We start from the raw sequence: 23,444 nt of genomic DNA on the forward strand, positions 1-23,444 counted from the left end.
TTCACAATAAGTTTCCTACTCTAATGTTAGATATGTTGATAAAAACATTTTCTGATTTCAGATTTCGTTAAATTTTCGATCTCCTCAGGGATTTTCTTCCTCGTCTTCCTCTAATCAATCCTATTGTGAAACGCCAAGTCCAGCGAATTATCAATCACCTTTGGATAGTCGATCCGAGGATCAACTTGACGAGAGATTCAACAGATTTGTATCGTGGCAGGAGAGCAATGAATCTTCTGGAACTATTGTCAATACCGCTGAATTAATTGACGCGATAGACAGCAATGAACTTCAATTAGTTGAGGAAGTTGTTCTAAAAGAATTGAGTAGAAAGGGAAGTAATTTGGAAGAAATGCAAGTCGTCCCCAATTCACAACTTGCCTTTAGAAAGTTCGAGTCTCTCCAAAGTCCACGAGATAAAGATTCTCGATCTTCTTTGGATTCTGATCACGGAGCAGCAAGTGAAACGAGAAATGAGAATTGTCGAACCAACATGAACTTCTTCAGTGACTCCTTAAACTTTGGAAGCACTGGCAGCATTATCAATGAAGCTCAACAAAGTTTGGTGTATCCAAAAAGTGGTGATGGTTTTGATTTGGTTTATTCGGAGAATCAAGCGTCTGTTGATTGTTATCGAGGAAAAATTTCACCTGCCAACAATTATATTGAAAATTCATCACCTGTCAATAGTTACATTGACAAATCTTCTCCAGTGAGTTTGGAAATTGATGCAACAATTGAAAACATTATTGCCAATTATTCAAAACCAAACAATGGAGAAAGCACAAATGTCAGTATGAATTTTGATATGAATTTATTTGAATGTGCCAAAAGTACTTGTCCAACGTACAATGTTCCTACAACCGTCCAAAATCATCAACAAAATCCCATTTCGCAGCCACCCACCACATCTACCTTCAATGAGTTCCAAGTGCCCGAGGTTGTAAGAAGGTGTGATACTTTTCAATTACATTCTTTTAATTTTATATGCTTAGCGATTTCTTAACAATACTTATTATTGTTTATAATACTTCAAGTTGTTATTTATTATAATTACCTCACAAACAAATTTTAATTTTTTTCAAAATTTTATTTCATTTTGAGTATCTTAAGAAACTTTATCCCTTTAAACAATAACAAATTCTTTAATATAGAATATCAGTTTAATGGAAATTATGTAAAAAAATAATTCAAACAAATTAATTTTAGACATTATTTATGCATCTCGCTTTTTCTCTTACAATAGCTATGTAAATTTGGAATAAAATGAAAATTAAGATATATTAATATTAATAAATTGATTGTAGACATTCGAGACGTCATGTGGCGCCATGGTCTTCTCTAAATCTTCCCACAACAAGGGCATGTGATAAATTAATTGAAGAATTAAACCCCAAGGATGTCGAAAGGGCTATGGCTAGTCTGTTAAAGAAAACATCGGAAGAATTGGCGAAACCTGACAAAGACGGCGATACGTGAGTTTCATTTTATTAGTTCTCTCATAAACACACCAAATATCTCAAAAAAAATTATATTTAATCACTACACGGAGAGAAAAATCTAGCTTTTATATCATGATATATAAGGCATACGTTTAAAGCATGAATTTTTTCCATGTTATTATAGTAGATAAATTCTAGTAATATTAGTCAGTATTCATACGTTATTAGTATGATTGTTGTCCATGCTTAAAAGGTTTGAAAAATATGCTTTCGTAGTATGTATTTAATACTTTAACTGCACAAGCGCCACGCGCAAATCGTATGAAACTCAAACCTACTACTCCTGCAACTGTCGATTAAACCCTGCCAACTTTAACTTGACTCAAGCATGTTGATCGCCAGTTGCAGGACTCTAATACCGAAAAAGCATGAGACTCCTGCAATAGTAGTAGGTTTTGGTTTTATACAATTTACGCGTGGCACTTATGCATTTAAGGTTTTAAATGCATACTACGAAGGCGTGTTTCTCAAACATACTAAGAACGTATGTATGAATTCTTGCTTTCTTTGTAGGAAAAATTCATACTTTAATAGTAGGAGTCATTTTTATGCTATTAAACCTAGATTTTTCTTTTCGTGTATAAAAGATATAAACAAGTTGTAAATTCAGATGTTCATTACATGAACATTTTGCTTCCTCTTTACAATCAGCAAAAAAATTTGCTTCCTCGTGGAGAAAGCAAAATTTTATTGACAAAATGTGAATTTTTGATTTTTAACTTTCATTAATTCTTTAAATTTACCTAAAATGAAAACTTTATATATATATATATATATATATATATATATATATATATATATTGATGGATTCGTCTTGACGTAAAGAATACGATTTTATTATATATAACCTTAAATTTTTCTATTTAAAAATTTTTTCGAATAAAAAAAAATTTTTGGAAAAAAGACCATAAAATTTTTTTTTGGAGTATTTTTCAAAATCCTTTGGTCAGATTTGAGATATTAATATGATAAATGAGCCTACTAAATTTTATCTAAATCCATTAAAACCTGTTAAAGTTATCTTCTAAACAAAAAAGGGATCCACACACACATACATACATCCGGACAATTGATCAGAATCTCATATAACATGTTTCTATAAAGAAAAAAATTTGTTTCCACCACTTTGAAAAGTTTTTTAAACGAAAGGAATACAAAGCTTCCTCCACGAGGAAGCAAAATAATAAAATCTTATTTAAAAGCTCATTAGCTTACTTAAAAGTTAAAAGAATAGATTTGAATTGAAGATTATAAATAATGTGAAATAAGATTATTATATTATTATATAACACATATTACAAAATTAAATGCAAGTTTTGATAAAAAGCTGTAAATTAAAATCGAATAAAAGTTTTCAAAAAAGACTTATAAATAAAACATCATAATAATCCGGAGGAAAATTTATGTAAAGTCTAAGTAAGATCGGGGCTGGTAGTAGTTCGCCAGCTTATTTTGTTTAGTGTTCTCCTTTTTTTTACCAACCCCACATAACCTTGGCATGTGGAAGCCAAGGTATCAGTATACAGATTTCCCAAAAGTCCCTAAGCAAAAAAAAAAAAAAACTCTTTAAGAAAAATGTATAAAATGTATAAAATGTAAAATTTGTACCTATTTTTTAAAGTTTAAAGCTATGAACTTTAATTTAATTTTTTTTAATTTAAAGTTAAAAGTTTTTACCGTCAAATATAAAAAGTTATTTTTATAAGTTTTTTAACTTTGGAATTTAAAGAAAATTTTCAACATTCATATGTTTTTACTTTCACTAAATTAAAATCTATTATCAATAGAATTTGAATTTATTATATAAAAATACACATTTATCGAAATTATAATAATTTTTTTAAAAAACTCCTGTAAATTGTTTGAATAAAACTAAATTATTATAAAAAAATTAAAATTTGTTGTAAACGAGAAATTAATTTTGGATTTAATATTTATTTAAAAGTTCCTAACATTTATGAATAAGTCATAAAATTTTGTAAATAAATTTTTGTTTCTTTTTTATTTCTGCTTAGGATGCTGATGTGCCTAGCAGGTAATCCAGATGAATTAATGAAAAAAAAAGCTTATTTGCTACCTTTAGTGGAAAGACTAAGTACCATACATAGCGCATTGTCTGTTATGAACAATCGTGGAGAGGATGCTTTATACTTGATGGCAATAAATTGTCCACAAATGGCGTATGTTACGGGATACTTGGCGGCCACAATGCTTCAAAAAGGAATTCACGTTGGTCAGAAATTATATCAGCCACGGGTAAATAGAACGTTCCATTTCTATTACTGCTTTTCCTATATAGAATACTTTTTTTCTTAATTATATATCATGTGTTTATCATCTTATATAACTTTTTGGTCATTTACATTTCACCCACTATAAGAATTAAAAAATAACTATTACGTAATAAATCATTTTAATTTAAAACAATTAATTTCGCCGATTTTTAATTCAATTAAAGAAAAAGTATAAATTTCGCGATAATTGAAAATTAATATTGAAGCATCAATCTTGCGACTTAAATTCTATGAATTAAAAGGCAAGTTATCTTTTCGAACAATAAAGTATTCTCTGATAAATTATATACTTTCCGTTGATAGAGAAGAGTCATATATATACATGTACGAGAACAATTAAATTTCTCAATATGTATTGAGGAAGACATATTGAAATACATATTTTCTAGTTAAAATTCCCCTTAATCTTGTTTATATTTTTATTAATGATAACTTTGCCATTTTGAAGCATTACTTTTATCTGTCTGTTCAGGGTGACACGTTGATTCACGTTGTAGCAGAAAAAGGTGATTCGCATGAAGCTATACTAGCTGAACTTCTTGCTCTCAAAACAATTCGAGGAAATGCCGTTTTTAACGTCTTAGCTCGAAACTATGAAGGTATTAAATCCTTAAGAGGTTTTATTTTTAAAGTTTCATGTAAAAGATGTTATTGTAGAGTTATGAACTATTTTTATTTTTATTTAACAATAAAAATTGGATCTATTAGTTAAATTAAATTAATTACAAACCATTGAATCAATATAACTGACATATTACATGCACATAAAAGATTATATGTGACAGGGAAAGTTAAAAGAAATCTATGGGTCAAAAAAATATAATTTTACTTTTTCAGCGGTTCTTATAGTAGATGATACTCTCTTTTCAATGCAACAAACCGCAGCTTCTAGCTGCATTAGGTTTCTCGCAAATTCACTTCAAAGATGGAAACATTAATAAAAATACGTAAAAGAAATCCACTTGTTAATCTTATTTTCTGACCTTAGGTCCCTTTTAACTTTTCCTGTCACAAATTTTTGGATAATATACAAATATTTCATTATTTTGAAGCATATTAAATATAAAAATAATTAATTAGTACAAATTTTATAAAAATATAAAATAATTCTTTAACCATTTTGGACCTGTCATTTTGATTTTTTAAATGAGATTTCGAATTCTTTATCAGCCACCTAACCGGTCGTTCACAAACCACGTCATGCTATTTTATTCCATTTTTGAATCTCCCCTCCCCCATGTCAAACACTATTACATACTTTAGCGCCATTTTTTAAAGGTCGTCACAAATTGCTTGACCCCCCCCTCCCCTTTTGAAATAATGATTTTTAAAATTAAAATTGTCCGATACAATATGGCAGTACGTAACAAATTTGAGACTCATGAATAATGAGCAAAATTAATTTGCTAGAATTTCCCTTTTAACCGATATTCTGTATTAAACAATTTTTATATTAATCAAAAATTCACTTTACAGAATTTCCATTTGTTCGAATGTTTACTTGATAGAGATTCTGTTAAATGAATTTTCAGTTAATAAAAATTCATCAATATAAAAAATCATTTAAATGAAAATTTTGTCAATTCGATCAAATTAATATTCTTTTAAATAAAAATTCTATGTAATCAAATCCTGATGAATAAAAATTTGTTTAAATGACTATTCTGTAAAATAAAAATTTAAACAAATAGAAATTCTGTAATAATATGTAGAATATCGGTTTAATGGAAATTCTGTCAAAAAATAATACGAACAAATATAAATTCGGCTAAAAGAAAATTCTATCAAATAAAAATTCTTATAAATTAATTTTAGGTAGGGTCAGCCGGGGTAAATCCGAACGGGGGGTAAATCCGAACGCTAATTATTTCAGCTTAATTAAAATTTTTAAAAATAAGTTCGATATGAGAATTTTTACCTCAGATCCTCTTCAAGAGATTCTAAGTATTATCCCATTTTTCGTTTGTTAATTAGCAACAGCATAAACAAAGATAACGAGTATTGCAAAAAAGATTGAAAATCAAAGATGACACTCTTTCAGTATTTTGTCTCGTATTTGAAGAAAAAGAAGCTAAAAATTCATTTTATTATTTATAATTGTTTGTTATGAATACTAGAACAGAAACTATTTTTGATTTTTGTCTTCTGTAAAATTTTATTAATAATATCAGACCGTTCGTATTTACCCAGGAAAATTGGAAAACCGGGGTAAATCCGAACGGTATTTTCAATAATTTTTTTTTACATCAGAGCCACACAAAATTGTTTTTATTTCATTACACTATTATTTTAACATTATAAAAGTACATAGAAAAAAGTTTTTCTTTCTATATGTATCCTCGTTAGTAATTAATAAGCAGAAACTTAATCTCTGTTCTCTCGAAGGAGTGTTTCAATTTTTTTGCCAAATGGTTTGTTGAAAAAAGTTTTCAGGATCTTAATAAAATTTGGTATTCTACGGTTTTTGGGGTCGCTAATTACCAATTTGAAGTCAGTTTTTCAAAATTCAAAATGGCGGACGAGAATTAAAAAATTCATTGGATTCGCTCGAAAATTGTTACTCGGGGATTTTCAGGATTAGCAAATTTGATCATTTTTAAAAATAAGTTTTAGGAAAGTCCGCCATTTTGAATTTAAAGAATTTGACTTTTATTTTTGTATTTACATTCAATCACTCCAAAATACTTTCTGTACCAAGTTTTGGAAAAATCCGTTATGATTTGATAAAGTTATTGAAGGTTTTAATTGTGTAATGCATTTTAATTTTTAACCTGTTTGATTTTTGTATTTATATATGATGCATTATTACATAAAAGGTTTATTATCGTATTTTTTTGAGTTTTTATATAAGTTTAACAATTGCAATACTTTAAATTTATTTTCCCTAAGATTTTTCTGAAATACAGTGGCGTTCGTATTTACCCCGGTATTTTAGGAAAGTTGCAAAGTATCGAGGTAAATACGAACGCTAAGTTTCCTGCGATTGTAATTTATCAAAAATTTTTGCTACCCCATAAAATTGTTCTATGGAAGTAAAGTAACAACTTCATGCACCAGAATACCGGAAGTATTTTTTTTTAAAGAAAAAACTTATGTTATTGTTGAAACTTACTAAAAGCGTTCGGATTTACCCCGGTTGACCCTATTATTTATGCGTCTCTGAATTTATTTTCTAATATTTTTTAAAATTAATATTAATTATTTTATTCTCAATTTGCTTATAAATAATGAAATTGTTGCATTTTATCAAAAAATTTGTAGCTTATGTATTCATATAAACTTTCATTTGTACATAAAATGTCAATGATATTGATACAATTGTTTATAACTATGAAGAGTAAAATGAAAAAAGCTGTTATTTCTCTCATTCAATCTTAGCTATAAAGGAAAAAATAAAAAAATAATTTTTAAATTCATAATAAATTATTAATTTACAAGGTAAAACCGCCCTTCATTTGGCTGTGGAGTCTCATGATCCAGTAAGCAGAGGGGTAAATTCAATCTCAACAGTGCGATTGCTTTTGAAAAATGGAGCAGATCTTTTGATTAAAGAAGCAGTTCGAGGAGACACCGCCTTGCACTCTGCAGTATTTTCAAGTTATGATCCTATTCTTATTAAGGTTGGTTCAGTATATTAAAATAAATTCACTTTCTAATTTCAAAAAAATGTCAACTTATTTCTTCTAATTTCATTGAATTTCTTTATTTTATTTCATCTATATTTTTCTTCTTTTTTACGCTCACATAATACGTAATATTCCCTCAAACTTGCTTGAAAGATTACAAAGCAATATTTTATTGTAATCTTCAATTTTTTGTTTCCTAATATTAAATTAAATGTCATATAAAAAAATATAGTACTGTTGGAAATTGTCGGTATGGCCAACAGAAATATTGTCTAAAAGAAACACATGTTTCTTTAAACCATGATAACACAGTTAATATATGGGGCAAAATTCCTGAACTGCACAGAAAAAAACTGTACTCATTTTTGCTGCTTATCATTTTGAGTAAATTATCAAAATGAGTAAACGGCAAACTTCACGTTACTCAAAATGAAACTGGTTAGTATCAAATGTCAGGTTATGCTAGATAAAATTGTTTACCACTATTATGTTGGTACTAACTGTGATATTCAAAATATTATTAAAGTTTTTATTTTCTATCGAAAAAAAGTTTTATCACATTATTATTAAAGTTGTTCATAATAATAATAATAATAATAATAATAATAATAATAATAATAATAATAATAATAATAATAATAATTATTATTATTCATGTTATAATATTATATTAATAATATTAATAATTATGAGTTAATTTAATTATATAATAATATAAATTTATTTTTATTTTAAATATATTATACATAAGAATTTTTAAATAATAAAAACTCAATTTTATAATATTATAATATTTTTAAATAACCATTTCGTTTATTACAAAAAAAGCAAAGCTTTTCGTCCATTGACGATGGATTTTTTTCAAATAAAAAAAAGAACAACTTCTACTAAAAATTATAGATCCAAAGAAAAACTACATCAATCACATATATTTAATTTATAATTAAGTTTATAATTTATAATTAAGAATTAAAGTTTTTTTAGTTTAAAAGTGTTTATTTATGAAAAACAATTGTTTTAGTACTATTTTAAATTAAATAATCATTTGTTATTTATCTATAATTCAGAGTTAAACATTTACTCAAAATGAAACTGACGTTGTTCATTTTGATATTTTTTCACTGAAAACTCAAAATGAATAAGAGCGTTATCATTTTTGCTGCATATCAAAATGAGTATGATTTCGTACTCATTTTGAGTACAGTTTTTTTTCTGTGTGTTCAGGTCAAAAGTTCGAAGTTATTGAACTGGCTTGTAACTTTAGTAAATTGTTTACCTATATGAGAGTAACAAATCCCTAAAATACTATAGCTCATTTAAAGAAAATTTGTAGAAATTTGTGGTTCTTTTTCGAGAACCATGTTTTTGTATTTAATCGGAATCCGAATTTTTATATCAATAATTATCTCCTTTTTGATTTATCAATCCAAATAAAATTTATTATTCAGTAAAAGTGTTTAAATATTTAGTAATTGTTTTTCAATAAATTTCTTTTAAAAACTGTGAATTTTATGATTTATTTTATTTGAAATATCCGAGTACATGTTGGGAATAATTAATCCCACAAATTGGTTTTTTATATTTTCTTGCAAATTTTTATTTTACTAGCTTTACGTTTACATATTTTTGTTGGAACAAATTTTTCTTAAATGAGTTAATATTTTATGGAGTTAATCTTATCTAGAGCAACAATTTACCAAAGTTACAAAGAATTTTACCACATATAAGTTATGAAGTTTAAAGCTTATTAAATTCTGCGGCGAATGATATATCGATGAAAATTTGTTAGCCCTTCCAAAAATTTATATCATTTGATAGTTTTGGAAAAATAATTTAGAAATTTGTATCTTTTATACAATATATTTGAGTAGTAACTTTTACTGCAATATTTTCTTACAAGCGGACATTTTTTTAATTGTACCAACATTTCAAATAATTTGTATTAAAATATTTAGGAAGTATTATGTGCTGTGAGGGCACTTACGTGTTATGTACGCACGTTTCTTTTTGTTTTAATTGTTTGATTAACATTTTTTATTTTTAATAAATTAGGCGTTGTTGGAAAGAAATAATCATAAAGAGGCCTTAAACACGGGAAACTACAATGAAAATTCATCAATGCTCATGTCGACAATGTGCAATGGAGTAAATTTGGAGAGACAAATAGAAGTCTGTAAACTATTTTTGGAAAATGGTGGGAAAACAACAATTCCCAGTGGACACAGTTCACTGGAATTTTTGCCCCCCGACAGAAAAAATTCTATTAAAACCGTGTACTACTGTCGAAGTAAAATACACTAAAATTTTTAAGATCTCGAAAAAAATAATAATAATTCGTGATTAAGGTTGTGAATGTCTGTTTTTTATGCGCATACAGTATATTTATACTATACTTGGCAAGAATATTTCTATTATTTAAAATATTTTCCCTTTTTTATGATCAAACGATGACCATTAGTATTTGTATATATAAAGTTATTCAATACAAAAAACTTTTTAATTTAAATTCTTTTATTCTGCTCTTGTAAAATAAGTTTATCAATATTGTACAAAACCTCTGCATTTCAAAAAGTAAAGAAATTTTTAATTAATTTTAATTGGTTCTTGTTAATTTTAATTCTAATTAATTAATATTAATAATTGATTATTATTTTATTAATTTATTTACGTATATTATTAATAATTAATAAATCAATTATCATTTAAATAAAAAGTTAATAATAATTAAAACATACCGTCAACCGAGGCTATTATAGTACAAAAATCGTAATTTTTTTTATATGCTTAACTAACATTCTAATATTTATAAAAAATTTTTTTAAACTCTTTAGTCATGTTGTGGATATTCTTCTAAAGATATTCTTCAAATTTTATTAGACAAAAAAATTTGTTATCTGAGTTATGTAAACTCAAAGTTTGTATCATAAAAGCTCCGCGTGTCTGGGACTATTATGGTATAAAATATGTTTTTCTTTTAAAAATAAAGTAAAATTTTTTTCTACAAATAAACGGTACCCAGATAGCACGTAAGCTTGCAGCAACCTTGCGCCCAGCTTGCCGCACAATATTGACAACCTTATACGGCAAGCTTGCGGAAAGGTTGCCGCAAGCTTCAAATGTCCCACCTGACTCAAGCTTGCTTGGTAAGCTTACCGAAAGATTGCAGTGTAAGATTGCACAATAATATTATCGCAAGATTGCTCAGTCAGCTTGCGCAGTAAGGTTTTCGCAAGGTTGGTGCAAGATTGCCAAATAACCTTGCCAATGAGCACAGAAGGTTGCAGCAAACGTGCAGCAAGCTTGCTCGGCAACCTTATGGTAAGCTTGGCGCAAGCTTGTGGAATATAACAAAAAAATTTTTGGGGGGAGGAAATTTATTTTTGTATATACATTGAGCACCAGTTCCTGGGAGGTCAAAAAAATTTACTGCGCATCCAAAGGTTCTCGTGATTGCAAGTGCGCATAGTGCCTATTTTCAATGCAAACTTCTGTGTTGATTGGGCAAGGTTATTGGGAACCTTGCACCAACCTTGCCACAAGCTTACCGTGCAAGCTTGCGATAATCTGATCATGCAATCTTGCAGTAACCTTACACTGCAATCTTTCGGCAAGCTTACCAAGCAAGCTTAGGCTAGTTGGGACTTTTGAAGCTTGCTGCAAGCTTACGTGGTGTCTGGGTAAGGAAACTATTAACTACATATATTCTGTAAATAATTTGTAACCCTAAAAGGAGTATATGAATTTTCTCACCCTCTAAAGAGTAACTGGGGTGTCCAGACACCCCCAACCTGAAACTTGTGTAAAAAGGTTTCTCTTTGACTTAAAACTAATTATATATAGTGATTTTTATTGGTTTTTTAGTAAGGAAAACAATAGTTTTAATGATATTTTGATAAAATAAAAAAAGTTAAAAAAAACTTGCAAAAACGAAAAAAACAAAAAATTTGCTAAATTTTTCTTTTTTAAAAAAATGTTCTAGTTTTTCGAAAATTTAACTATTTTAAAATTATCCATCAGATTTTGAAAGGTGAATAGATACACTTTTAGAAAAAAATTGGTTTTATCATTATTTTAAAAAAATATAATTATTTGAACAACTGAAGTGCAAAAAAGATTGAAGAAAATTGACCAATTGAAAAAACCACAAAAATTAATTATAAAAAAGATTTTATCAATTAATATTTATTAAATGGGTATTATAAATATAAAATTTTACAAATTGAATATGTAGGGTCAGTTGGGGTAAATGGGGACAAGAGGTTTTGGAGCTTAATTTTCAGTTTTAAAATAAGTTCAACGTCAATATTTTAACCTCAAATCACCTGCAAGAGGTTTTGAGTATTACCAAGCTTTTATTTTGACAATTGGCAGCAAGATAATTCAAGTTATCGCTCAATGCATAAAAACTTGAAGATCAAAGTCAAATGTTTTTTTGAAAAAATTTTTTTACAATTGTAAAGTTTAGAAATTTCTCTTTCGAAACCACTTATTGCAAAAGTAATTTGATTTAATTAAATGGGAGAAATAATTATTTAAAAAATGTCTTATATTGTCAATTGTTTACTAGGGGTATAATTTTAAAATAGAATGCCCCATATATCGATCGATTCGTCTTGACGTAAGGAATACAATTATTTCATATATAAACTTCAATTTAAAAAATCACAAAATTTTATATTAATTTATTTATATTTAATTTTTGATTTTTGTTAATTTGGTTAAAGACAAGCTGTCCCCATTTACCCTGAGTTTTCAAATTTTTGGGGTAAATGGGGACAGCTTGTCATTATTAACCAAATTAACAAAAATCAAAAATTCAAGTGAAACTTTTTTCTTAAAACTTTCTTAGAAACTATGCTGTCCCCATTTACCCCGAATTTTATGAAATTTTATAAATTTTGGGGTAAATGGGGACAGTCAGTTTCATGCGTTTAAATCTTATCTAAATTTTTTTCTGCTGCATAAAATAATTCCTGGAAACGTAAATAACAACTTAAAAAAATAAACCAGCAAATATTACCTATTAAAGGAAGAAACTTACGTAATTTGTGAAAAATAGCGATTTTGTCCACATTTATCCCAACTGACCCTATATAATATATGTGAATATATTATTATCAGTAATAATCCTCAATTGAAATTTCATATGAAGTTATAAATAAAAAATGTTAATTTTTTCTAACAATATATATATTTTATTTAAAAATGTATTTTTTATAAAATACAACTTATTCTCATGTATAATCTATAAATTATTAGTCTACTAGATGATTTGAACTGATTAAAAATGATTTCACATAAAATTTAAATTTACTTATTTTGTCAATTTTGTAACGTTAGGGGGTAACTGGGGTGTAAATATACCCCACACGTATTTCAATTCGATACAGAGCTTTTCCTGGAGCAAAAATTTCGCGCGCACTACCGAAGATCAACTGTCAGATGTACAAATTGAATTATCGTTATGGTCCCGTCCCGAAAATATGATTGGTTAAGTCAGGAACATACTTTGAATGTTGCTTGGGGTGTCTAGACACCCCAGTTACTCCTTCTAGGGTTAAAAAAGTGTTAAAACATTTTTATTATTATTATTATTATTATTATTATTATTATTATTATTATTATAGGAATTTCATTACAATTACTGAATTTTTTTTTCATTTTTTCAGGTTATTTGCCTCTATAAATGCTGGATTTTCAGTTTTTAGATAATTTTCTCTTAAAATACTTAATAAAAAGTTAGCTCATCAAGTATGGATATATTTTCATAACAAAATTTTTAACATGTACTTTAATTATTTTTGACACTGATATTCATGAATTTTATGATAGATGTAGATTTTCATAGATCTTCCAAATTCCCAACAAAATTTTTTCTTTTTTATAAATTTTTTTCTTATTTCTAAAACCGAATTTATTAATAATACCACAGTTACTTTGTTGCCAACAAAAAAATAGCTTGTACCATAATAGTCCCGGTTGATGGTAATTAATTTTGTTAATTAAAAAATATTTTTTGCAACACTAACCTGTAAAGTTGAATTTTATACACAAAAAAGTGTGTCTAAAGTATCACTTTTCCTAACAGCGTGTAAAATATTTACTTTATGCACCGCTGTGTCTTTTTAATGAGTAATAGTGATATATTATACTTACATATAATATAGAAATGTATTAACCACAATTTCTTCCATAACTTATAGCAATATTGCACAAATGTTGCTAATATTGTTGCAAACTTAGGTGAAGGGGAAGGTGAGTGTTGCAAAAAATGTTGTATGACACTCGTGCGTAAATTTTATTATACTCGTGTAACTTGCATCACTCGGATAATCACCCACTTTACGCACTTGTATCATAAATAACTATTTTTAATTATTTTATATACATGTAATAACGTATCACATTCAAGTATACAAAATACCTGTACTTTTAGAACTTTTAAAATTTTTTTAATTAATTTAGAATATTTTTAAGAATATTTGATAAATAATAAAACTACTGAATTTTTTTTCAAATTCCTTAAAATTTTCAATGCAGTTTTCTATATTACATTTTCAGAATAAATTCAAAAAATGAAAACATAAGAATTTTGTATTCTAATTTTTAATTATTCTATAAATGTAATTAAATAAAAAATATAAATTAAATATAAATTAAAAAATATATAGATAATAGACATTAGAATATTATAGATTCCATTTAATTTCAAAATTAAATGTTTCTATATATTTTTTTTTCATAACGTAACATAATTTCATTTTTTAATAAAATAATAGGGAAATATCTGAAAAGTGTTTTCCCTCAGAAGGTGTTTAATAGCTTTATAGAAAAAATTGAAAATGTGAGTCAATTACGAAAAAGAAAAAAATATGACTGTTCGTTATTTTTGCATATTTTACATGTTACTGCGTTTTTAAATATTCTATTCTAATTTAAACCATTCATGCACTTTATCCATCAATTTCATGCTTTCATTTTTAAACAGAATTTAATATTAGTTACACTCTTGTGGCAACTCGAATAAAATTCTTCCATGATAATATCATTTTATAAAAATATTGAATCAAGGGAATTCAGGGCCGAAAACTTTTAGTATCACTTAATGATCGGTAAAGTGATTTTGTATTAAATATACAAAAATGAAAGAAATATATTTTACGTAAAAAAACAAAATATAAAAGAAATAAAAGAAGGTGTGTTATAAGAAATAATAATGAAGAAATATAATGTAAAAAATCCACTTATTACAAATTATTACGTAATTTATTTTATATATATTTATTGTTTTGAATAATAATCAAACTTTTTTTATACTTTTCATGTTTTAAAAAAACTGATTAAAGAAATTATTACACACACACACACACACACACACATATATATATATATATATATATAAATGTACATATATATGAGTAAGAATTTCTGAAACGTGCCACCTAAACCTGAAAAAATTTTTTTTTTGTTGAAATGTTATTTTTCTTATAGTATTTTATATGCGCAATCACCCCCTAAAACGATTTTGCAAAAAAAAATTTTTGTTATTAAGGAAGTTCTCCCGCCTCCAACGTCAGTCAAATCAATGCCCATTTAAGTTTTCATTTGTATCACGTAGTACTAGCTCAACGCTTGGCAACGTTGGATTATATTTCCCCCGTTCCGTTTCGTGTCGTCTGCTATTGTTTGATTTATTTTCGTTAAATGCGCTATCATGTCAGAAAATTTAGAAGAGACTGCAAAAAAAGGAGTAAAACGTTATTATTGGAAGGGAAAGATAGTAACCCAAAAAGTTTATGAAAATCGTTGTAGATTGCAAATTGCGGGAAAAAACCTTCGGAGTGTATATGGCACTAAAAATCTTCGAGCTAACCTCACAAATGATTCGTACTGTGAATTATAAACCTGCTGAAGGCAGACGAATAGTTCATTAATTTCATTTTTAATTTTAATTAAATCAATTTCATTTTTAATTTTAGAAAAGTTAAAAATTAAAATAAAAAATAAATTTAAATTAAAATTAATAACTAATTTTTTCTTATTTTACAAAAATTTTAATTCTTTTTTACATTTTCATAAAATGTATATAAAAATTACAAAATTATTAAATTAATTTTGTGCGTATCATTTTTCAAAGTTTTCAATTATAAATTTATTAATTATTTAATATTTATTAATTATTAATAGAATTATTATTTTAAAAATCTTAATTTTTTATAAGCAAATTCAAATTATTATTCATTATTATGAATCTTTGAAGAATATACTATTATATGTATATACTACTTATATTACTTTCAAATTTCGCGCTTTTTCTATACCTAACCTACAAGACGCAACGTTGCCAAGCGTTGTGCTAAATAATTTCTGATTGTCAAACACGGTGTTTTTTTAGACAAAATAATTAATTGTGAGTCTCCTAAGCCATGTCTGATCAATTTTATTAAAAGTAAGTGAACATTGGCTATTAAACTTTATGTATTTAAAGTTCCAGTAATATCTTTTCGTCAGATTTTTCACAATTTGAGATTTCAGACCAAAAAATTCAATTTCCCATAAGAACCCGTGTTAAATGTGAAAAGAGAAAATTATTTATATCTTTTGTCAAAATCCACCTAGACCTCTAAAAATTTAACAACATCTTCTTTAAACCATTATCTATCAGTTTATCAAGTTTGATAATTAACTCTTCGTCATTTCTGTTTGCGAGAGAACTTCCTTAACAATTTAATATTTTTGACCCATTTTTTAAAAAAATTAATTTCAAAGAAATTTATTGATCGATTTTAGTGATCTAGACGGCATTCTTCTTGTCTTAAATCATAGTTTTATTGATATTTTTTTGGTGCAAAAATATTGATTTTTATTGCAAAAAAATTGTTTATTTATAAACAAATAGTAAAAAACCATGAAAACAATCGAATTTCAAAATGAAAAAAATAGCTTTATATACTTAAAACCCTTCTGAATAATATTCCGTCGAGAAAAAAAATGGCACGCATTCAACAATTGGTTTATTTAAACATTTATACTACATGGCGCATGTAGTAGTGATTGTGCATATAAAATACTATAAGAAAAATAACATTTCAACAAAAAATAAATTTTTTCAGGTTTAGGTGGCACTTTTCAGAAATTCTTACTCATATATATATATATATATATATATATATATATATATATATATATATATATATATATATATATATATATATATATATATAAAATTAATATTATTACATTAATAAGCTAAAGTTAGTAAATTATTTAATTTTTCTTCTATATTAAAAGAATCTATGACTTAAAATTGTTGATACATCCCTGAATTTTTAGATACTAATAGCTTTTGCCTGTAGTTGTAATCACGGCCATCATCAGTGATCAATTTTCATTTAACAAGATACAATGTAAAGAATATAATAAAAATATGGTAAACTCATCACAATGTACATAAAAAATAAAATGTATTTTTACAAAAACTTTAAGTTTATTAAAAAAAATATTAATAATTATTAAATAGTACCTCTGGACATAAAAAATCCAATTTCAAATTTTCCAATGCATATTTTTGTACAGAATAAAAAAAATTCATCTTTCTTTCCTTAAAGAAAAGGCTGTATTTTTATACTTTTTTTAAATAAATGAAAAGAAACCGTTCTTTTTAAACGAATTTTTAATTAAAATTTTATATTTAAGTCGCTACTAAAAGCAGAATTTTGAATATTTTTGCATGAAACTTGATATGAACATAATTTTCTTTTTGCTTCCTCACAGGAAGCTTTATGTTGATGACAATTTTCGAACTTCTTAAAATTAATCATTTTAGCAAATTTTTAACTAATATAGATATACAGGGTGTTCAAAAAGTATGGAAACTTGCAAGTAACTCGAAATGTACGCATTTTTTTGGGGTTCAAAAATGTAGACCTTTTCATTGGGAACAACTTTTGTGTTGAATATTTTTCACGAAAATGCGTACTTTTCGAGATATTTTCAAGTTTCCATACTTTTTGAACACCCTGTATTTCAACATAAAGAACAAATATCCGCATGTATGTGTATGTCACCGCTCCTTGTTATCAAAATATCTTAAATACATTTTGATGGATCAAGTTAAATTTTTTTAGCCTTATTGCCTTCATCAATATCTAAAATCAGACACAAAGATTTTCAAAAATATCCACGCAAGTTTTTTAGGACATTTTTTCAAAAATTCTAAAAAATGTTTTTCAACAAAAAGATTTATTATACTAAAAATTTAACTTTCTTTATGAGAAAAGCGTATTTTTGCATTAAAATAAATTTTTTGACCTATAATAAGTCCATATTTTACCCAAACCCTTTTTAAAATTAATTTTTTTTAAATTTTTTTGAAAAAATCAATTTTGTATTTTTTTCTTATTACAGATTTTAATCAATCTTTTCTCAAAAATACATTCTAAGCATCAAAATGAATGAATTGATCCAAATATTGTACAAATTTTATTGAAATTTATAAAATTAATCGATATTTTTAAGTAAAGCAAAATTCAAATTTTATATTTTTTTCAGACTTTTGTTTAAAATTTTTTTAGGTACATGATAAACAATAAAATAGAGCTAAGAGCAGCTAAATAAATATTTATTTTTTTAAATTAAATTTATTTTATTATAATGTAAAAATTAATATATTTGGTAATAAAGAAATGAAAATTTAAAAAATAACTACTTACCGGTATTTTTCCTCAACATCTTCTTCTTGATAAACTTTACAACTTTTTGCCTGTAGAATCTGATGGGTCTGCAGATCCAAAGCATCTTTTAAATAAGCGATTTCTTGTAACATCAGCAAATTGTTTTTCTCCAAGTGAGAAATTGTTTCTTGATGTATGGACACCTGTTTTTCATGCTCGGCTTGCAAATTTTGTAAAGCCTTATCCCTCGGTAAATAAGTTCCTAAAAAGAAAATTCAAATTTAATTCCTTTATTCTGAATCAGAAAACTGCAAACTTTAATTTATTTAGTAAGAGCTCAAATATACTTGATTAAAATTGCAATTATAATGTATGAAATTAAATTTAACTAAAAAATTTAATTTACTCATCACTATAAATTTATGTAGGATTAGAAATGTAATTAAAAATTTGTAAATTATGTAATTCAGTTTAAATTTAATCTTTCTGTGAAAATTTTGCGCTATGTAAATTTAAATATAAAATAAATGCAATCGAATAAAAAACTAATTTTTTGAAAAATTCACCAATAGATTTTTGTAGTTGTTCTTTAAGTTTATGTCCGGTTTGCTGAATTCGTCTTAATTCATGCGTATGTTGACTATCCTTCGATTGCAACTGTTTTTTCAATTTAAGAACCTAATGGAAAAAAAATAATTTAAATCAGAATATAAATCTTTAGAAAGTACAAAAAGAGAGCGTTAACGTACACACCAATTTAAAAGTATCAAATTGATACCCTCTCTAAATGTGAATTAGTGAAAAGTGAGCTATTAATTCAAGTTAGTAAGAAATTTCACTAATTTTAAGTCACTTTTTACTAAAACTTTAGTCAAAAAATGGGAAACTACTAAATCAAATAGTAATATTTTACTAGAAATTAGTAAAAATTCTTACTAATGTGAATTAGCAGCTCACTTTTCACTAATTTAAATTTAGAAAGCCAAAAATATCAAATTGATATAAAAATTTGTATCAATTTGATATTTTCAGTATCAATTTAATACTTTTAAATTAGTGTGTACTTTTATGCACAAGTTGACCCCACAGCAATAAAAACTAAAAAAGCAAATATATAAAATATGTAAATGATTCTTGATTATAAAAGCATTTCATCCAATTCTCTGACCTCTTCCCCCTTGACCGTGTGAAGTATTATGTGCACTTTCGCAATGAATAAAAAACAATAAATAAACAAACCTCATCTCGTTCACGTTTAAGATCACGAGTAAGATTTTCGCATTTAACTTTCAGTCTTCTTTCTCGTTCTTGTACTTCACTCATAGAATGTTCTTTCTTTTCTAAGTTCTCTTTTAAACGTTTAATCTGATTCTGCAAAAAAACAAAAATTTAATTGACATATATTAAAAACAGGTTTATAATTATTTTTTTCATGATTGGAATTGTTTTATAAATTATTTACCACTAAAGTTCCTGGCAGCATAGTAACAATCGTGAGTTATAATTTCCTCTTTTTAAATTATTATTATTATTATTATTATTATTATTATTATTATTATTATTATTATTATTACTGAAATTACATACCCCTAAGTTATTATTGTCAACTGACAATTTGTGATAAACATCATTTTGTTTTTCATGAACTCGTTCTATCATTCTATGTCTTTGGACAAGATTCCAAGAGGCGTTAATTAATTGAACAAGTATCGATGTTAAAGATTCTAAGGAATTAAATTCTTCGTAATTTACAGATACAGGCGATGAGACAAGGACATCCAATTCCTATATGAAATATACTTTTTCGTTATTATTGCGACATTAATATTTCAACTTTTTTTATGAAACTTTATGAAACTAGTAGCAAAAAAATATGTACAAAGTATAAAGTAAAAATATTTTTAAATGAGAATTTTAGATCAATTCATAAAAGTATTAAATAAATAAATTTTTAGAATTAAAAAAAAATTAAGAATAAGAAAGCCAAACATTTTAGAAAAAGAAAAGAAAATAAAAAAATAAGACAGTTGTAGAAAAAAAGAAATTGAAAGAAAAATTGATAATTTTAAGTATTCCAAAAAAGCGAGAATTTGAAGGAAAAATTGAAAGTTTTGACTTGTTTGTAAAATTTCAAATTAAAAAACACGATGTGAAGGGCTAGAAAAATCGTAGTAAAAACAAATATTTAAAAAAAATTCTAATTCGTAGTTTAGTAAATTTCATTTTTCATGCTTGTTTTGCTTTTAAAAATTAATAAATACCTCTGATAAAGTAGCTAAAGATTCTGAAATAGTATCTAAAGTACAAAATGCATTTTCATCATTTACAAAAATTCTTTGTGCGGCGAATATGTTTCTTAAATTTCGAAAATGGTTATCAATTGTAGAATTCCCAGCCATTTCTGGAATAAAACATCAGTTTTTGCATATCATATATATATATATATATATTTTTTTAAATATAGTATAAAAATAAATTTTTTCACATATTTCATTTATTTATTGACAAATAAAAACATTTATGAAGAAAATTAAATTTATTATAAATTTTTAATTAACATATTTCATTTTATGTCGTTTTAAAATTGTTATATACTGTAATTGATTTGAATTATATATATTTCACCCCGCTCCAATTCATCTTTCCCTCTCATTTGTACATAATTTTAGTTCATCTTTAAAATCTATGTATATAAAAAACTTAAGACGACATTTATTTTTGCATTTACATATTCTTTGTATATTATTTCTTCTATAATAAAAAATACCATAAAACTAACAGTAATCTTAAACACTTTTACAATTTGTAATAATTCAATGATAAAACAATGAAAACGTAATTAACAACAATAATAAGTTTTGAAATATAAATATATTACCTTACTGTTTTGTACGCAAGTATTAAATTTAGTATATTTATTTTAAAATGATGTTCCTTTTAATATTTATTTATTAACAGGACACACACAATTCCACTGTTTAATAATTTAATATCAATGTATTAAATACTTTTGTTTTTAATAAATAAAAATAATTTTCTGTATAGTGAAACAAATTTAACAAACTATACCATTATTCGTGATAATCGAACGAAAATAGAAACATGCTTGTCTGCTATTCTGTTGCTTCAACAGGAATCTCGCATGGATATTCATTCGGGTCATCGGGAAGAAGAGAGTTCAATGTTTCACTGTCAGATGTCACCAACATGCCAAAATTTGAGACCCATGATTGCTCCAAAATTATAGTTTGTTATAAATTTCTCATTTTTATCGAATTTTATAAAAATGTGTACGAATATCAATCTTGAGAATTTCATTTTAACATAATTTTATCATAAATATAAAATTAGTATAATTTTTATTTTCCGAAATCGAAAGTAATATAATTTCAGTCAAACCCTTTAATGCGCCTGACTTTTTTAAAAGCATAATGAAAATTTAATCAACCACTGCAGTAAGGGTTTTCGGGGTCGCTGATTACGAATCCAATATAAGTATTTCAAAGTTTTCCAAACACAAATGGCGGACAATTAAAACAAAAATTATCGCATTATTTGTATATGAAACTCGTTACTCGAGGGTTCAATTAATTAATAAATAATTAATATTCGCAAACTTTTAATAAATATTTGTAAGTTAGTTTGTCTATTATCTTATTATTAAAAAAAATGTTTATTTATTATTTATGAAAATTGTGCAACGTCACAATACATTACTTGTTATTAAGTTTTTATAAATAAACAATTGAATTTTTTACTAAAATGCAATATTTTTATCTGGAAAAATGTCACTTATACTTCATATCAGGACAAATAAAATGGAACTTGAACGTTTAAAATTGATCAATAAGTTTTTGAAAAATTAATTTTTGAAACACTATTTAAAAAACCATATTTTAACGAAAATGAAAATAAAGAGGTTTTGGGTGGCTCTTTTCAGAAATATTGACTCTAAGGTTAAAAATACTTTAAAGCAATTCTTTACGAATCGCATCAGTTTGATATTCAACATTTTATACATACATGACAACTAACTGCATTTTATTTAATCTTTTATAATCTCTAGTTTATACTCTATACTTAATAATTTTTCATGTGATTTTGTCGCTAGATTTAATAACGTTATTATTTGGAGATATTGCTATTCAAGCTGAGCTTTTACGAAGCAGCGAGCTGTAAAGTTGTTCTTTTATGTGTGATTCATTTTGTAGTAAAAATAAACTAAAGTGAAAATTAAGTCTCCTATTCAAATGATAATCAAACTCCACTTTATTTATATATACATTAAATTATAATGATAATACTCATATGAGCAAATTAAAATATCAAATTATGCAATTCAGTGAAGCAGTAGAACGTTAACTTTATTGAAATATAATATAAAATATCAATTGTCCGTTTTACCGTTTAAGTATCATAAAATAAGGCTTTAAAATTAAATTGTATTTCTAATAAAACTAAATTTTAAGTTTTGATGATATCAAATTATAAGTTATTTATTTATTTTTTTTGAATTATGCTTACAATTGCAAACAAATTTTTCCACTTATATTTTTCTCTTGCATATTACTAATATTTTTATTTATAGCAAATAAAAATTATTTCAGTAAATTAAAAAAAAAAATTAAATGTACAATATGTCAAGATTTAGAGATGCTAAAAAGGATTAAGTGACGTTATTGGCTGACGTTCACGGAACATAGATTCACGTTCCGATTGGCACATTCAAGGAGTTTTCTGCAATCGAGTTCAAAGTACTTTTGCAGTGTGCGGAGATCTTTTCAACAGCTTCGTATATCCTTCGTTTTTCTTTTTTTTCTTCTTTTCGCTTTTCTATTTTTCGTTTCCAATTCGAATTCAACAGCAGTCTCTCTATTCGTCTGTAGTGTGTGTGTGTGTGTGTGTGTGTGTGTGTGTGTGTGTGTGTGTGTGTGTGTGTGTGTGTGTGTGTGTGTGTGTGTGTGTGTGTGTGTGTGTGTGTGTGTGTGTGTGTGAAGACTTCTAAAGTCAAAGGAATCGAAAATTCATTGAAAATCGATTAAATGCAAATCTGATGCGAACAGAACATAGAGATATTGGATATATATAGATATCGTTAAGATTGCGTTTTGAAATTGGAACTCTGGTCCGTATATCCTGAATCAATCCAAGTGCAAAACTTGATGCTATGCACATCCAGCATCCCGACGACCTCACGATAAACATGCATCTATAAACTCCCAAAGATTATATCCATAAAGTGAGCCTTATACTATCTGTGCCTTATACTATATTCGAGTATTCTGAAAAGCTTATTTGGTAATTAAGAGGATCAGTCAAGATGGAGAATAACTCTTAAGGTATTTACTT

General features: G+C 26.0%; 2 protein-coding genes across 4 annotated transcripts in view; one reads left to right on the plus strand and one right to left on the minus strand.

Moving 5' to 3' along the window:
• Positions 1–10,019, plus strand: part of LOC127285396 (uncharacterized) — a 28,785-nt gene extending 18,766 nt beyond the window's left edge. Inside the window, exons 5-10 of the mRNA XM_051311387.1 lie at positions 62–951; positions 1,308–1,475; positions 3,518–3,758; positions 4,269–4,395; positions 7,235–7,416; positions 9,475–10,019. Of these exons, the coding sequence (XP_051167344.1) occupies positions 62–951; positions 1,308–1,475; positions 3,518–3,758; positions 4,269–4,395; positions 7,235–7,416; positions 9,475–9,723 (1,857 nt within the window). The 3' untranslated portion in view covers positions 9,724–10,019. The remainder of the gene's footprint in view (positions 1–61; positions 952–1,307; positions 1,476–3,517; positions 3,759–4,268; positions 4,396–7,234; positions 7,417–9,474) is intronic.
• LOC127285408 (afadin- and alpha-actinin-binding protein-like) overlaps positions 1–21,228 on the minus strand; it is a 100,809-nt gene extending 79,581 nt beyond the window's left edge. Inside the window, exons 1-7 of one of the 3 annotated variants that reach the window (XM_051311411.1) lie at positions 20,974–21,224; positions 20,357–20,496; positions 19,683–19,880; positions 19,335–19,466; positions 18,662–18,773; positions 18,135–18,357; positions 17,078–17,570 (exon numbers count right to left, since the gene is read on the minus strand). In XM_051311411.1, the coding sequence (XP_051167368.1) occupies positions 17,564–17,570; positions 18,135–18,357; positions 18,662–18,773; positions 19,335–19,466; positions 19,683–19,880; positions 20,357–20,494 (810 nt within the window). In that variant the 5' untranslated portion in view covers positions 20,495–20,496; positions 20,974–21,224 and the 3' untranslated portion in view covers positions 17,078–17,563. Of the gene's footprint in view, positions 1–17,077; positions 17,571–18,134; positions 18,358–18,661; positions 18,774–19,334; positions 19,467–19,682; positions 19,881–20,356; positions 20,497–20,973 lie in introns of those variants that run through there. The other 2 variants (XM_051311410.1, XM_051311409.1) reach the window with 2 other exon arrangements.
• Positions 21,229–23,444: the final 2,216 nt, after the last annotated feature.

This window comes from Leptopilina boulardi, unplaced genomic scaffold, assembly GCF_019393585.1.
Source record: "Leptopilina boulardi isolate dan_hultmark-lab unplaced genomic scaffold, ZJU_Lbou_2.1 LbouV2_332, whole genome shotgun sequence".
Taxonomy (NCBI): domain Eukaryota; kingdom Metazoa; phylum Arthropoda; class Insecta; order Hymenoptera; family Figitidae; genus Leptopilina; species Leptopilina boulardi.